The sequence below is a fragment of the Colletotrichum fructicola genome (genome assembly GCF_000319635.2).
Source record: "Colletotrichum fructicola Nara gc5 chromosome Unknown KSG_Nara_v1_contig02, whole genome shotgun sequence".
NCBI classification, from domain to species: domain Eukaryota; kingdom Fungi; phylum Ascomycota; class Sordariomycetes; order Glomerellales; family Glomerellaceae; genus Colletotrichum; species Colletotrichum fructicola.
The window spans coordinates 620640-636008 of record NW_027094052.1 but is presented as its reverse complement, the minus strand read 5'-3'; the positions used below and the strand labels follow the sequence as shown (position 1 = coordinate 636008).

Sequence of the window (15369 nt, the reverse complement as noted above, 5' to 3'; positions counted from 1 at the left end):
TCTCTGAGTCTTCCTCTTCAAACGTATTTCTTTACGGACGCTTGATGTTTCCGTCCGTCCTGCACGCCATTGCTGCCAGGTCCACTAAAGGCGCCTACTCACCAGATTTACAACGCCGTATTATGCCTTCCTCGGACGACTGGAACTCGGCAAACTTATCAATCCAGAGGGCCAGCGAAATCATGATGCCAGCCAAGCTACGAGGATACGACCGCTGGCGTCCTACGGATTTGCAATGTGCTGTGATTCAGAGATCCGAGTACAATCAGGCTATAATCAAGAAGCCGCGATTAAGGGGTGCCGCTCCATTGAACCCTCCTGAAGAAGTCATCGGCTTCATCATGGTTGGAGTTAAGAAGGAGGCCATTCGATTCCTTGATCTTCTTTTCGCTCAGGATGAACGAGATTTAGATGAGGTGAAGCCTCGATCCAATGACGAAGCAGCTGTAGAGGATGGTCCCACGAGGTCTCCGCTGAGAAGAGAATCTGTGAATGTTGATGTTGAGCTAGACACCGGGGAGATTGTGCAAGACCATGCACATACGTATGTTTGGAAACATCACACGGCAGACCTTGGTCAGCTATGGGAAGAGGATCATTTTCTACGAGGGTCCAGGTTTCAGAGCCTCGTTGAACACGAGAACAGATGGAAAGCCGAGGAACAGGCGCTTGCAACAAGCATGCAGATCTCTTTCGCTCTCGTGGGAGACTACGTATGCAGTGCGGTTCTCACTGGAAATGTCGTCGAGCTCAAGACTTTGTTGGATCGGGAATGGAGCCCCGACGCACCTTGCCGCTACTACGGCAACCCCTTGCAGGCCGCTGTAGTGATCGGAAACGAAGACATGGTGCAACTACTTCTTGATTACGGCGCCAACGTCAATCAAAGAGACGGCAGATACGGGTCCGCCCTTATTGCGGCGGCCTTTGCGTCTCGCAAGTCAATAACCCGACTCCTTCTTCGGCGCGGAGCAGACGTATTTGCGGACCACCCAACTCATGGCAACGCTCTCTATCAAGCCGTCGGACAATCGGACTATGCCATAGTTGAGATGCTTCTCGAACATGCCTCGTGGCTCATTGAAGACTGGGGCGAGATACGCGACTTGGCCAACGAGATCGGTGACAGCGAAATCAAGAGTCTTATAAGGCAATATGACGTTCGACAGATGTACAAACTCTCCTTACCAATGCCTCAGAGGTCTCAAAACCCTAAAGAGCTCGAAGGCCCGCAATCTTACACCAAGGTCCTTGGCACTGTTGTTCAGAAGTGTATTGCTGTCCAGACAATGTCGGGAAATTGGAAAGGACGAAAGGGAGTCTTGGTTACGGTCGCCGCCCTCAATGCTGGTGCATCTATGAGTATCCTCCCCATCATGCGTTCTGCAATTGGCCCGGTTAAGGCACTTATTGATGAGTTGCGCCGTGCCGATGAGATTCAAGAGCAAAATCGCCGAGCAGCTTTGGAGAACGCGGGGTCGGATCAGCAGTATGATAACGAAGTCAAGCCTATTCGGGGTGGGGATGTTCACGAGAGCCGGAAGTTTAATAGAGGTCGACGACATGAGTAATTTGTATTAACTGAGGAGGGACATTAGTTATTGATAATAATGGATCAGACTGCTGCTCTCCATTTTGTTTCTTATTAGTTTTCAGGCAAAGAACATACGTAGCAATCTTTCATATCAAGTCAGCCGTTAAACTTTCATTCATTAGCGACCGGATCAAAACAAGAGCGACACGGCCAGAGAACCCGGTTCATGAGCATCAGTGCAGGGCGCTGGAGCTTCGAAGATGAACGCCAAATGGAGGATCTAAACCATGGGGGTTTTCAGGCCTTTTAAGGATTGATCGACCGGGGATAGTGCCGTGCGTCCCAGCGGGAGCTCCCGCTAATTGCTGACCAACTTGCTGCGTCCCACCTAAGGTGGATACTCGGACGCTGTGGTTACAATTGGGGGAAGAAGTGAATGATGCCAGGTTGAGGGCCGGATGTTTCTGTGGTGGGAAGGTTCCATTTTCTGGTTCTTGGCTTGAAATGAACCTTCCAACTCTGGCACCAATGTCCGGGCGACCCACTGAATTGCCTTGTTGTGGAATACGAGCATCCCGCGTCGTTTTCTTTCTTCCCTTCTAACCTTTCTTCTTCGCAGTTTGCCGCCTGGAGGCGCACCTTGTTGACTGCCGTATGACTCCCGCGTCGTTTTCATCGAGTCCCATAGGCAATTCTTAAAGACCGCGACGTCGCAAATTCAGGAAAGATCCTGCAGATGGTCTAATGACAACAATCCGAATCTCTCATCCTCAAGATGGTGTTGTTCGGCGTCTTAATGCTTTTGGGGCTGGCAAGCCGAGCTGCGGGACATCCTGCTCACGGACTACGGCAACTCAGCAAGAGAACGCAGCTACTCAACAGCTATCGATTCAATACAGTGTCTTCTTACACCGCAGGGAATGATGCGACCTTCCCCGAGCCGAAAACTGCCACGGAAAGAAGAGACAAACGCGCTGATTACATTGGAATTGCAACGCTCAAACTCCGAGAAACTGTAACCCAAGCCGAATTTCGGCTGGTGGACGACTCTTACGTTGGAAGCAATGGCGTGGCGCATGTGCATTTTCAACAAACCGTTGATGGCATTGACGTGGACAATGCACAATTTAATGTGAATGTTCGTTCTCCTCATCTATCATAGTATCTTTGTTGTGTGGCTAAATTGTAATCTTACGACAGATCTTGGGAGATGGAACCGTTCTATCCTTCGGCAGCTCTTTCTCTGGCCACACTCCAGAGATACCGAGCATTTCCAAGAGAACCGGCCCCTCCACCACTCCCCTTGGAGCTTTTCAGACAGCAGTTCAGCTTCTTGATCTTCCGATCACAGGTGTTGCCGCATCTACAGCGGAATCTATTGATGACGATGGCACATATGTCATTAGAGGCGCTAGGGGCGCTGTGACCGATCCATTAGTAAAGCTGGCATATGTTCGAGTCAACGGTTCCGTTGCGCTGGCATGAAGAGTTGAGACCGACATTGGGACTAACTGGCTCCACACGTACATTGATGCCACAACCGGTAAAGACATCAGCGGTGTGGTTGACTACACAAATACGGCTACGTATGAGGTCTAGTGAGTGACTATTTTGACTCAGTCGTCTTTCCTGGACTAATCGGCTCTCAGTCCATGGGGGTCCATGAACCCAGATGAATCAGCGAGACAATCCGTTGCCAATCCAGAAGACAAGGCTAATTCGCCCTTTGGCTGGCATTCCGACGGTACTCAAGAATACACAACACTCCACGGTAACAATGCTTTTGTTACCATTTCATCAGGCAACAATCCCAGCTCTCCTGACCTGCTATTTTCGTATCCCTACTCACCAGCCGCGACGGATCCAGCATTATACGTGGAGGCGTCGGCTACCCAGGGATTCTACATCGTGAACAAATTCCATGATATCCTCTACAAGCTGGGCTTTGACGAAGATGCTGGAAATTTTCAAACTAATAACAATGGCAAAGGTGGTGCTAGCGGCGACCCGCTTGAGCTTATTGTGCAGGCATCGGGAGGCTCAGCGCAGATCTATGTGCCGGCTGATGGAAGGAGCCCTCGTTTGTCAATGGGCGTATGGTCCGGTACTGCTCGGCGCGACAGCATGTTCGATGCGACAGTTCTTTTGCACGAGTACATGCACGGAGTTACAGGGCGTCTTGTGGGTGGTCCCGCTACCTCGGGCTGTCTTTCCGACATGAATGGACTTTCAATTAATGAGGGATACTCTGACTTCGTACCTACCCTCTTGCGCGTCAAGGAGGGTGACACAAGGAGCACGGATTACACAATCGCAGATTGGGCAACTGGTCAGCCGATTGGGCTGAGATCTCACTATGTCTCGACCAGTCTGGAGACGACTCCGCTGACATACTCGTCCTTGAATGATCTGGTCAGCACGGGAGGCTTTGATTTGGCTACTGTTTGGGCTTCAGTGCTATACGACGTGTTCTGGAACATGGTAGACACCTACGGAATTGGAGACGTGAGCGCTGTCAGCTTTGACGCGAATGGTGTGCCGCAGGGAGCTCGGTATCTGCTGCTGAAGCTCATTTTGGACAGTGAAGCTTCGATGCCATGCAGCGCGCATCATCTCCAAGCTCGAGACGCGCTCTTGGAAGCTGACCAGGTTTTGACTGGAGGCGCGAACAAGTGTTCTATTTGGAAAGGATTCGCTAGGAGAGGCTTTGGGCAGGATGCTGTCTACGGTTCTGGAACGAGGGGCCGAGTTGATGGGTTTGCTGTGCCGTCAGATTGCTAGGTTCCGCTTGATTTCGACCCGGGATGCACGCACAGGGTCTTGGACATAATTCGTTCGCTAGAATAACAAAATTACTACTACTTATCATCATGGAGTTTCTCATTGTCATTATAGTATCCCAGTAAGGTCTTCAACTGATATCGGCCGGGCGGGATGAGTCACACCGCTGCTGAACTCCACATCCACGGCCCCATTTGATCATCGGAACGGAAAGGTCGCTGCAGCTAAGCACCGCCCGACCCTCCGAATCGCATCCTCCGGCTTTAAACATATTTCCGCGCCTCGGCAGACCAAACTACAAAACTCGAGTCTTACCGCTTCCAGGCCCAATGTTTTGTGTCTTCGACTTGCTCACTCTCAGTCTTACGGAAACTTAGCCTATCATGGCTTCAGAAATTCAAATTCGTCTCGCTAAGCCTTCGGACGCTGACGCAATCGGCAAGGTTCACAATGAGGCCCTCAACCAGTTCCACGAGTTTTACCAAGCCTTTTATGAGCATCCGATCGAGCAGATCATCCTAGTAAACACAAGGAACGTGGTACAAAACCCCAAAAACCAATTCTACGTAGCAGTAGACGAGTCGGACACTGTGGTCGGTTTCATCAGGTACCACGTCGTGGATGCGACGGAGCCGAGCGATGCAACCACGACGGTGGAAGCGCACGAAACTCCCGCAGTCACAACTCCAGCTTCAAATCTGTTCGCCATCAAGGACCACATGAAGGAGCTATGGGAACGCTTTGGTCATCCAAGAGAGGACCAGATGGATGCGTGCTATGAGAAGGCTGTGGACGGGCGAAAGCACAACTGTAAGACCCCTTGAGAGCCTGGATCGAGGGCTGCCCTAGCTTCGGGAGCATGACCTTTGGTGAAAGTTGCTGATGTTTGAATTTGTCCAGATATTAAGCATATCATGGTTGATCCAAAATATCAGCGGAAGGGTATCGGGGCCAAGCTTTTGCGGACGGTGATTGATATCAGTGATTCTGAAAGAGTTCCAACTTTCCTTGTGGCATCAGCAGAAGGTTACGGTCTCTACAAGAGGCTTGGGTTTGAGGACCTAGGGACTTGGGCAATTGACAATGGCCGCTGGGCGAAGGAGATAGTCCAGCATGAACGTGATCTTGGTCTCACGGGGAATGAGAGACTGTCTGAACGGTTCGCCGGCACGCAAGAGGTAGAAAAGTACATGATGAGGTGGGAGACAAGGGGATGATCACAAGAAACTTGGGACAGAGCAAACGTGAAGTGGGTCAAGAGGGGGGACACCATCCTGCAGAAGGCCTTAGTTGATCAAGGCTCTAGCTCTGGCACTCGGGGAGCGAAAGGCCTTCGCCGCCCGGGTCATCCAATGAGCGCGGAGTTTGCTGTTATCGACTGAGAACCCCGCGCCTTGTAAATAATCTTTGAATAAACTCATAAGAGCCCAATTCTTGTGAAGAGACTAGATTCGAACGCGCGTCGGTCTTTGCTGAGTCAATGCTGCGAATGAAAAATCGTCCATTTAATCGGCAAGGTTAATATCAAGTTGCGAATATTGGGCGACAATATTTTAGCAGTTCAACGACATTGCAAAACGGACTCTATCAATCGGCGACCTCTTGGAAAGCCGACGGGTGAACACCTAAGGTAGAGATGAGATGTCGGGGACGTCATCGACGGCAGTGAACCAGGAACGCAAAGCGCGTTCATCTAGGTTATATGGCTGGCTATCTCCACTCTCTCTTGTACCGAAAGTTAGGTCAGCCTCAAAAGCTTACTTGGACATGCACCTGTCAGTGCCAGATCTATCCGATATACGAGCAGCGGGTAGCGCGACGCACAGCACGGAAACAACTGCAACCGCTTTTCTAGAAATTTCGAATAGGACGAATTAAGATATGTGAAGCCCGCGTGATTATCACTTGAACGTAAAATGAGGCTCTTTTTCTCTGGTAAACATCGTGGCTGCATGAGATAGATTATTGACAACCTTATGGGAACCACGTTGTGAACGATTCAAACGCCTGGTCTCGGGCCGAACCGTGCATGTTGACAACACCGATTACTAGGGGCGTTCGGGGACGAAAGCCAGAGGAGACATAGCGTCATGCAGGAATGACTCGACTTGACACGAACAGCAAATATCTCAGAGAAAGGGTTGCGTTCTTATTGATCGACGTCGAGTTCATCTGATCCCATCTTAGGGGACATAAGCCGCTATTCGGCTTCCTGCCGACGATGCTGGGCTATCCGGCGGAGCCGAGCGCGGACGATATGGGTGATTCTTTTGGGTGATGCTATGAAACAGCCCGTGGCCTCCGTGGCTCGAGCAGAACTCAATGAGTCCAGAACGACAGACAACATGCAGAAGGGCGGTTTACTGTCAAAATTGCTTTGGCCGCCCACCACCATGGAAATCTGGTGGGTGCTGCCGGTGAACCTGCCAAGGTATTCGTGACAGACGAGCTAGCAAGTGTGCAGAAGGCAGGCATCAGGCTGCATCCGTCACGTATACTATGATTGATCTCCAGTTTGACGATTTCCGATGTCGGAGTTATGGTGCGAAGCATTACATGAGCGAGTCTAGAGTGTCTCACGGGTATTTGGAAAATGGCAAAGCTAGAGCTACCCTGGAGACTTCAGCAAAGATAAGCACCTATTCTTCATTTTCAGACTGTGTTTTCGCCAGGAACTCAACCTTTGCCCATTCATCGGCGTAATTTTCATGATCGCGAGTTGGCCGATAGGCCGTGATAGAGGAAACTCACGCTCTGGGTTCGCGGCCTGGGCTTCATCACGATGCTCATTTCTGGCCAACGGTTAAAGTGATACAGACATCGCGGGGCTGCCGATCGGTATTCATATTTCCCATAACGCTTTTCTGCCGACCTGGTGTCTAATACCTAGATATGCCGTAAGATCGACCATGGCCAGAGCTGCCCGCAGGAACGCCCTACAAACGGCTGTGCGCGTCTCAAGAAACATGCAAGAGAAGACATCGAACGCTGCATAGAAGCAACGGAGCTACGCTCTGCACGACGTCACTCTCACAATGATCAAGATGATCGCTGATCCAGACCACAAAGTTCTCTGTGCGCGGCGTTCGTACTCGTCATACGTGACCGTCGAAAATTCGGACCAAGTGAAAAGCCTCTGGCTCTACATGAGACTGGCCGCCCACCGGCTTAAGCAACTTTGAAAGAAAACCGGCTTGTCAATTTGAACGTGAACGATGAGACTGGACGAACAGCTTTTCACTCAAGGAATGTCCGTGTAGGTAGCCATCCCGAGAATCGACCATGGGTCCCAGCGCCAATCACCATCGCCGCCGGTGGAATGTCACGCTTTGGTCCAAACATCTGAGCCGGGTCCACTTCGAAAAGACTTGCCCAAGTCAGAAGGATCCTCACGGAAGAGCCGTGGCCAGATGTTCGTGATCATTGCGGAAGGTTCGGGTTCGCTGGTAGACACGAACGCCCACACGGAGCATCCGGGTCTCGGTTTGCACTCCCTGATTGAGTTATGGTGCAATTGCGGAGCCCCGAAAGTCTTTCATGAATTGACTTGAGATGATTGAGGCTCACGTCACCGAGGAACCGGCGACATGCTTTGACAGCAAACGGTCGGTATAGGTGTGGTTCGTTACGATAATCTCCATGTTACTTCCTACGAGCAAAGTGGTATAAAATCATGGCGAATATCCTGTCTATACCATTTCTCTTTTCTCTCATCATCACACACTTCACTCTTCACTTCTACCATCTACTACTTCACACTTCACTTCAATCATCTACTCTTCTTTCTATTCCACACTCGGTCTTTCGACACTAACTTCTCATCTCTTCAAAATGAAGTTCTTCAACTCTATCATCGCCTTGTCGGCCCTGGCGGTCAGCATCAACGCTCTTCCTGTCTCTGTCTCCAACGATGAAGACAACACTTTCACGTAAGCAATCATACCTTCATCCTTATTTCGTCGACATGAATCTTACCTTTCTACACAGTGATATGGCGATCTCCGATCTCGCCGGCCGCCAAGTCCCGCCTCCTTCGGCTCTGACTCCGGCCCCTCAACCCGAAGATGAGAACGAGATGGATGAGTGGGAAGAGGAGGCATTCGAGGAAGATGACGTCGAGGACGATGGCGAAGTCGACGCTCAGGGCAAGAAGAAGAAGAAGGGCAAGAAGGGAAAGAAGGGCAAGAAGGGCAAGAAGGGTAAGAAGGGCAAGAAGCCCGCTGAGGCCGAGCAGCCCGACGCCGTGGCCCCACCTCCGGCTGCCGGGGCCGCGCCGGTCCCAGCTGCGGGTGTCGCTCCAGCTCCTGCCGCCGGCGCCGCTGCCGGCGCTCCCAAGCCTGCTGCTCCCGTTCCCAACGCTACCGCCCCCGGAGCTGCTCCAGCAGCCACAACCCCCGCCGCTCCCAAAGCTCCCGCACCGAAGCCTGCCGGACCTGCAGCCCCCGCTGCTCCCGCTGCACCTGGTGCTCCTGCGCCTGCGCCTGCGCCTGCCGCTCCTAAGCCCGCCGCTCCCAAGCGAGCTATGGCTTTCGCCGCCTAAATCGACGACTTTCTATTATGTTAAGAGCATTGGCGTTTGTAGAGCAGGAGCTGGGAGCTAGGATATAAATTGTACTGGAGGTATGGAGATAATGGTTGCTGGTTTCAACACTGGGGTTCTAGGGGGTCTTTCTTTATCTGGATCTGGTATTTCCATAGTCAGTATCATGCGGTGTTTGACACGGCGCTGATACGCATTTAACGTAAAAACTTTCCTTGCTTACTATAAATCACGATCTGGGCGACCATGATTGAAGTGTTTGACACAGATAAAGATTGGGCTTCTCTCCGAGTTTTCAACTAGAACATTAGTCTCGATGAAATGGCCACATTTGCTTTTACTACAACATGATGTTGTTGAAACAAAACCATAACCACCCTAAATGCCTGGCTTTTCGTATTATCAGAGGCTTTGTTAACACCAACAGTAATCTCTGGTATCAGACTGACTCAGTTTCAATGCCTAATCGGGCTTCTGTAGAGCCTAGACTTTCTGGTCTTTATTTGCATTGGGAAAATCCGATTGTCCAAACTCAGCAATACGGGTGTCATGGCTCCCTCGAATGCTACTCACAACCACAGCAACCTAGCACGGGAAAGACGGGATGGCGTAACCAAGAACAGCAGTCGGCACCCCAATGAAGCCCCTCGTCATGCCGACTTGAACTGCTACCACGGCAGCATCAACCAATAACACCCCTGACGTGCCATGCGATCCAACTCCAACATGGCCAACATTGCCAACAAAAGCCATGGCCAACCACCCATTCTCCAACGCGGCTGCCGTCCGCGGCACGAAAGCTAATTTGACGAAGGTTTTCATGTAACAGTCGTGGTTTTGCAGCAGTCGTATCTGCCGACCCCTCCTCTCCAAGAACGACGTCGCCGCGCTAGTCGATGGCAGCTTAATCCCCGCCATGTTGCATCCAGAAAAGTCGATCAACCCTGGCAGGCGCTCGTCTCGTGGTGTCCCCAATCACACGGCACGTACTGCAAAGTGCCATTGCTCATACTTAAGCTTTTGAGTGTTCCCCGCAGGAGCAGAGCTCGGATCATTGCCTATCGTCTGGATCACTTCAGTGGTTATAATAAAGGCTCGAGCCATGTCCGTCAACTTGCAGATGCGTGTGAGGAACGTGACACGTTTACGCTGTTTCTTGATCGCAATTCCTCAATTATCGTGATCTCATCATCGTCAAAATGTCTTACAACGAGTCTTCGAGGATGGGGCGCGATAGGGAGATGAAGATTCGCATGGCCCAAGAGGCCCAGGCGGTTATCGAGTACGAGGAGGATCCCCATCGCGCCGCTTTGGAGGACAATCCGGCAGAAGCGCGCGTGAGCATCAAGACCTGGATCGCAATCTTCGTACGAACCCTCAAACTTCATCTTTGAATCTCCCGCTGACAGGTCATCCTTTGCAGTCTATGGCCTTCTCCTTCGGCCCAGCTGTCGGACTCGCTTTCCTCGCAGTTGCATCGATCGTTGTCCCAGTCACCAACGAGCTCGGTGGGCAGGAATCTCTGGCCTGGGTTGTGGGATCATGGTCTCTTTCGACGGCGTGTTCTTTTTCTCTCGCTGGGCCGCTCAGCGACGTTTTCGGCCGCAGACTGCTGGTCCTCGGCGGCCAGGCGACTGTCGCCGTCGGATGCATCGTCGCAGCCACAGCCAACTACATTTCCAGTCTCATCGCAGCCGAGACTCTCATCGGCATCGGCACTGGCTTCGTCTTCGTCTCGTACGCCGGTGTCCCCGAAATGCTCCCAAACAAGTGGCGATCCCTTGGCCTGGGCATATTAGAGTCTGGCATCGCCGTTCCCTGGTGAGTCCGAACATATGACCCTTTTCCTGTTGTCGTTCCCGTCTTCCGCGTCGCATAGTTCGAACGTTTTCCCTGAGTCAGAAACTCTGTTTCGACTCCTGGAAATCTTCGGCACCCAGTTCTGGTGGCCGACCTGAAAAAAAAGGCGACGTGCCGACCGAACACCACACCCTCTTTGCCGTTAACTTGGAGAATCCCCGCACGGCACTACTGCCAGTCTCACTGCCGATGAAAGCCAAGATGGAAGCACGCTGACCGTTCTGGAAACCATCCAGGGGCATCCTCTCCGTCCTCCTCGGCAATGCTCTGCTGAAGTATGCATCATGGCGTTGGATCTTCTACCTGGGCATCATCATCGAGGTACTCGGTTTGATCGGCACCGCATTTTCGTACCATCCCACTGCCAGGCCGCGGGGCGACTATGACAAGACTCGCCTGCAGCAGCTTCGTGATGTCGATTGGATTGGGCTGTTCCTGTTCACCACAGGTCTGGCCGTGGCCCTCATCGGCCTGACATGGGGCGGCACACCTGCATACCCGTGGAATAGTGCCGGTGCAATCGCTCCCATCGTCGTCGGCTTCGGAGTCTTGGCCTTTGGCTTTTGGTACGACTTCAAGATTGCCGCACACCCGATGTTCCCCTTGAAGCTGTTTGTTATGTTCCGCCAGTACTCCGTGTTGCTGGTTGTTCTCTTTGTCTCTGGGATGAACTTCCACGCTATGTCAGCGCTACTACCCCAAGGGACCCTCTACATGTTTACCCCAGATGGCATTCAGATTGGGGTGTTGTCGCTCCCCAATACCTTGATGATTGGCTTCACTGGTGTGCTGGCACCCCTCATCGCTCACAAGGTCGGTTACATCAAGTGGCAACTCGTAATTGGTATGGCGCTGCAGGCCCTCTTCATCGGCGCAAGCGCTGCGACTGTCTATCCAAACGAGAAGCTCGCGTACGCCTTCGTCCCAGCATTCGGAGTGCCCATGTTCGTATGGGTTACCATCCTTTCTTACGCCATTGCAAGTCTCCACGTCCCTCATTCGAACTTAGGTGTCGCCATGGGCTTGCTCGGCACTTTCAGATCTGGCGGAGGTGCCGTCGGTAACGCCATCTTCAACACCATCTTCCAGGAGAAGTTCCGCGAGTTCGCAGGCGAAGAGATTGCTGCAGCTGCCATCAGCAACGGACTCAACCCGGCAGACCTTGGGATCATCATTCCAGCATCAATCGAGTACAACTTGGGCAACCCGCGAGCGCTGCTCAACGTCCCAAGCATTACCCCAGAGATCCAGGAAGCACTCAAGGTGGCCGTTCGCACCGCGGCGGGACATGCCTTCAAGATCGTATTTTACATTACCATCCCTTTCAGTGTAGTTGCGTTACTTTGTTCCCTGTTCGTCGAGGACCCCACCGTCTACATGACTAACCACATCCAATCTGCGATGGATCAAGATCAGATGGGCCCGAAACGCGGGAAGGTGATGCCAAGCCCTGAAGGCCAGGGTATTGAGTTCGACAATGTCAGGACAATCCATGTGGAGGAACACATTGGAAAGAGTTGAGCTACAAAGACATGAAAGTGGCGATCAACTGCTTTGATGTTCTTCAAGAAGAAGACTGACCTGTCTCTCAGGGCATGGATCGATTGGCTGCATGTAGATCATGAGTGTCTTTGCAACGCATATAATAATAGTGAATGGAGCCATTGCGTTGTATCAATAATGAGAAATAGTGCGAACTCCAATGCTGGCAGTCTGCGGTGAGAAGTCTCTGGGGATGGTCGCGTGGGCGACGGATGTTGAAGTCGATACACGTAGACAAGACGGGCCGTCATCAGGCTAATTCGTGTTGTCAACTTTTTTATAGAACGAGAGTTATATACAAAAGACCAGGCCTTGGTTCGCCACTCATTATCTTCATTCCCGGTAAATTTTACAAACTCCTGGCACCAAGTTCTCAAGGTCGGCCACTTGGCTTCTGTCTCCAAGCAGCATTGAAGGGTATAAAGACCGACTCGAATGCCTTGAACCTTCTTGTTGCTCCATTTCCAACCCATTCTTGCGTCATTATCCCCACTACTACGCATCCCATCTTTATCGTCTCGCCGTGTCGTCTAATTGTGCTGGCCCATTGCCCCCTTGGGTATGGCCGGAGTCTAGTTCGTACCGAGTCTCGGATGTGGGGGCTTCGTAGATGGGGTTGTGACCGGCCTCGGCGGCGTGAGCATGGGGCTGAAGATGTCCAAGAGTCTTGGCTTCCTGGCCGTAGTAGCCGTTGTGAGGTGTGTTGGGAGAAGAGGAGGCGACGGTCGAGTTGACGGTGCCGGGGCTGAGCTTGGCCATGCCGGGCTGGTCTCCTCCCAGCTCGGGGTGATCGCTTTGAGGGACAGCGGCGCCCTTGGAAGCTTTCCTACGACGCCACCAGAAGAAAACTGCAGCGCCGATGAGGGCGACTGCGGCGAGGGAGACACCCACTCCGATGCCAGCGGCAGCACCGGATGATAGACCTCCGGCGGACGAGTCTGCTTCGGAGGTGGAGGTAGCGGCCGCAGCCGAGCCGGATCCAGTTGCGGTGGCTGATGCGGTTGCAGCAGTATTGGTACCGGTCGCCGTTGCAGATGCTACGGGAGTGGTCTACGACAGTCAGCATCGCAGTAAAATCCAAGCTCGTCTAGAGTTGTGCTTACTCCCGCGCTGTAGATGGTCGAGTAGGCGCCATCGTCAACGGGACGTTCACTCGTCATGACCCAATGCTGGGCAACCTGCTTGCCAGAAACACCATCGCTTCCTTCAATTTCGCTGGACATGAACAGGTTGGATCCTGGGTGAACATCCAGCACGTAATTTGAGCCGTTTCCCACATTGGTGAACTTGTATGAGCCATCACCTGTGCGTATTCCGTCAGCTGTTTGCTCTCCCCGTTCCGTTTTCACAAAGGCCAAGCTTACCCCATTCGCTGATATCCCATTGCTGAGACTCGTCTGATTCCGTTCTCCTCAGGCAACCGATGGTCCTGCTTGGGTGCACCTCATCCTCCTTGTAACATACCGAAAGCTGTTGTCCGACACCTGAAGTGTTCAACCTCGCAAGATAGCGTCCTTCTACATCTCCAAATGGTTGGAACTGCCATGCTTGCGCCGTTCTCGCGAAGACTCGAAGACCTGCATTCGTGGTTTGCAAGTTGTTGTTGATCGGCGCCGATACATTCGTGACTCGCGTTTCCGACACCTGGTACCACGCGTTCGCGTCCAACTTTGCGGCCACCATTTTCACCTGCTAATCTCTTGGCGCTCGTGGTTATCGTGAAGTTGAGATAGCCCCTCGTTGCTGCAGCTCAGCTGATTACAATAGCCCCAAGTTCTGGTCGGCGATATCGTCGCTAAGTCCACTGCCAGAATGCAGATTTTCGAGGATCGTTCGATGCGACAGGTCGATCAATCAAGGAAAGACCGGAAGGAATTCACTGGAAAGAAAGACAAGTGGAATGCGGAAGGGGGATAGAAGGATCAAAAGGACGAAGAACCAGGCAAACGTGACAGGGGTCTTAGTCGAAAGTGCCGACCCCAATCTTAAAGGTGAGCAGCCATGCGCGGCAAGGGGTGAGATGGGCTACACCACGTCGGGCTGCAGGCCTTGGAGGAGCGGGATGGGCTTGAATGTGGAGGGACAGGCACAGCTTAGCAGCCTTTAGCTTCACCGTCGTGGGCTGAGACTGGCTGTTTGACACTCAGCCCCTTAACGCCTCCCGCTCATCTTCTGAAGGATCATCGCCAAGTGAGGTGGCTTCGCAGCAGCGCGATGCTGTGTCATTGGTCGACGGAGAGCTGGGTACAACGCTGTGGCAGCCTGTCGCAAACCCATGAGGAAAAGAACATCATACAGCATGTCAAGCACACCAAGCTCACCAAAGTTCCGTTGAGGTGAGACAGAACAAGACTGGACTCTGGACAGAAACTGCGTGACTGCCAGGCCGCGAGACCGAGGGCCCCATTTCACAGAATCCTTCGACCCACAGCTCTACCGGCAGCGCTTGGCAGATCTGGGCGTCATTCTAATGTGGGTTGACTGGGCTTCAAGAAGCAAGGATTTACGCGATGCCTGTGATAGAGACGGAGTAGTCCACGGCGTTAGTGGATGACAAACACACAGAATCGAACATCTCCAGCCTCAGCGGTAAGCCCCAAGAAACGAGCGAGTCCACGACCAACGCAAAACTCAGAATCCTTCGCCTGGAGTCAAACTTTTCAGCTTAGTCTGTGTGACTGAGCAGCCCAGCAGCAATCACCTCACTCGGCAAAATAGAAAGAGGCCAGCAGGATTGAAACAAAACTCTTGGACACACAGCGCGAGGGCGGTGGCCGCCACTCGAAAATTAGAAGCGGGAGACCACAGACCGGGAAAGCTAAACACCTAATTAGTGGGCGCGGTAATGAAAGTAAGCGCTAGCAACTCAGCCCTGTCCTTTTTAGGGGGCCGCAACTCTGTTGCCCAAGCAGACGCCAGGGGATGCCCTTCTTATTCGTCATTCTCATCACATTGCATTGATCGCTCTGGGGGCAGAGCGCGCGTCGGCCGCCTGTTCCCCGGTCATGGTCTCGGACGCGATAAGTCTGCTCGGACTTAACTATCCGATGAACACTCTTGGCTATGCCTAAATGAAAAGAAAAACAGGAGGGTCTCCGGAGGGGATTACCGG

General features: G+C 52.4%; 6 protein-coding genes across 6 annotated transcripts; 5 read left to right on the top strand and 1 right to left on the bottom strand.

The window, feature by feature from the left end:
• Nucleotides 1–182: 182 nt before the first annotated feature.
• ASB13 (Ankyrin repeat and SOCS box protein 13) lies at nucleotides 183–1571 on the top strand (the record flags this gene model as incomplete). Its single annotated transcript, XM_032031762.2, has 1 exon — nucleotides 183–1571. One exon carries the CDS (start codon nucleotides 183–185, stop codon nucleotides 1569–1571), a length of 1389 nt encoding a protein of 462 aa, XP_031889025.2.
• A 738-nt stretch (nucleotides 1572–2309) lies between these two features.
• On the top strand, nucleotides 2310–4315 carry NpI (Extracellular metalloproteinase NpI; the record flags this gene model as incomplete). Its single annotated transcript, XM_032031761.2, has 4 exons — nucleotides 2310–2672; nucleotides 2735–2971; nucleotides 3029–3132; nucleotides 3184–4315. The coding sequence occupies 4 exons, from the start codon at nucleotides 2310–2312 to the stop codon at nucleotides 4313–4315; spliced, it is 1836 nt and encodes a 611-aa protein (XP_031889022.2).
• Nucleotides 4316–4698: 383 nt separating this feature from the next.
• CGGC5_v002863 (uncharacterized protein) lies at nucleotides 4699–5697 on the top strand (the record flags this gene model as incomplete). Its single annotated transcript, XM_032031759.2, has 3 exons — nucleotides 4699–5125; nucleotides 5216–5513; nucleotides 5553–5697. 3 exons carry the CDS (start codon nucleotides 4699–4701, stop codon nucleotides 5695–5697), a joined length of 870 nt encoding a protein of 289 aa, XP_031889020.2.
• A 2449-nt stretch (nucleotides 5698–8146) lies between these two features.
• Nucleotides 8147–8855, top strand: CGGC5_v002862 (uncharacterized protein; the record flags this gene model as incomplete). Its single annotated transcript, XM_032031758.1, has 2 exons — nucleotides 8147–8244; nucleotides 8303–8855. 2 exons carry the CDS (start codon nucleotides 8147–8149, stop codon nucleotides 8853–8855), a joined length of 651 nt encoding a protein of 216 aa, XP_031889021.1.
• A 1199-nt stretch (nucleotides 8856–10054) lies between these two features.
• CGGC5_v002861 (Trichothecene efflux pump TRI12) lies at nucleotides 10055–12236 on the top strand (the record flags this gene model as incomplete). Its single annotated transcript, XM_032031755.1, has 3 exons — nucleotides 10055–10222; nucleotides 10279–10676; nucleotides 10952–12236. 3 exons carry the CDS (start codon nucleotides 10055–10057, stop codon nucleotides 12234–12236), a joined length of 1851 nt encoding a protein of 616 aa, XP_031888835.1.
• Nucleotides 12237–12767: 531 nt separating this feature from the next.
• On the bottom strand, nucleotides 12768–13940 carry CGGC5_v002860 (uncharacterized protein; the record flags this gene model as incomplete). The annotated part of the gene is made up of 3 exons (XM_032031754.1): nucleotides 12768–13307; nucleotides 13361–13560; nucleotides 13622–13940. 3 exons carry the CDS (start codon nucleotides 13938–13940, stop codon nucleotides 12768–12770), a joined length of 1059 nt encoding a protein of 352 aa, XP_031888836.1.
• Nucleotides 13941–15369: the final 1429 nt, after the last annotated feature.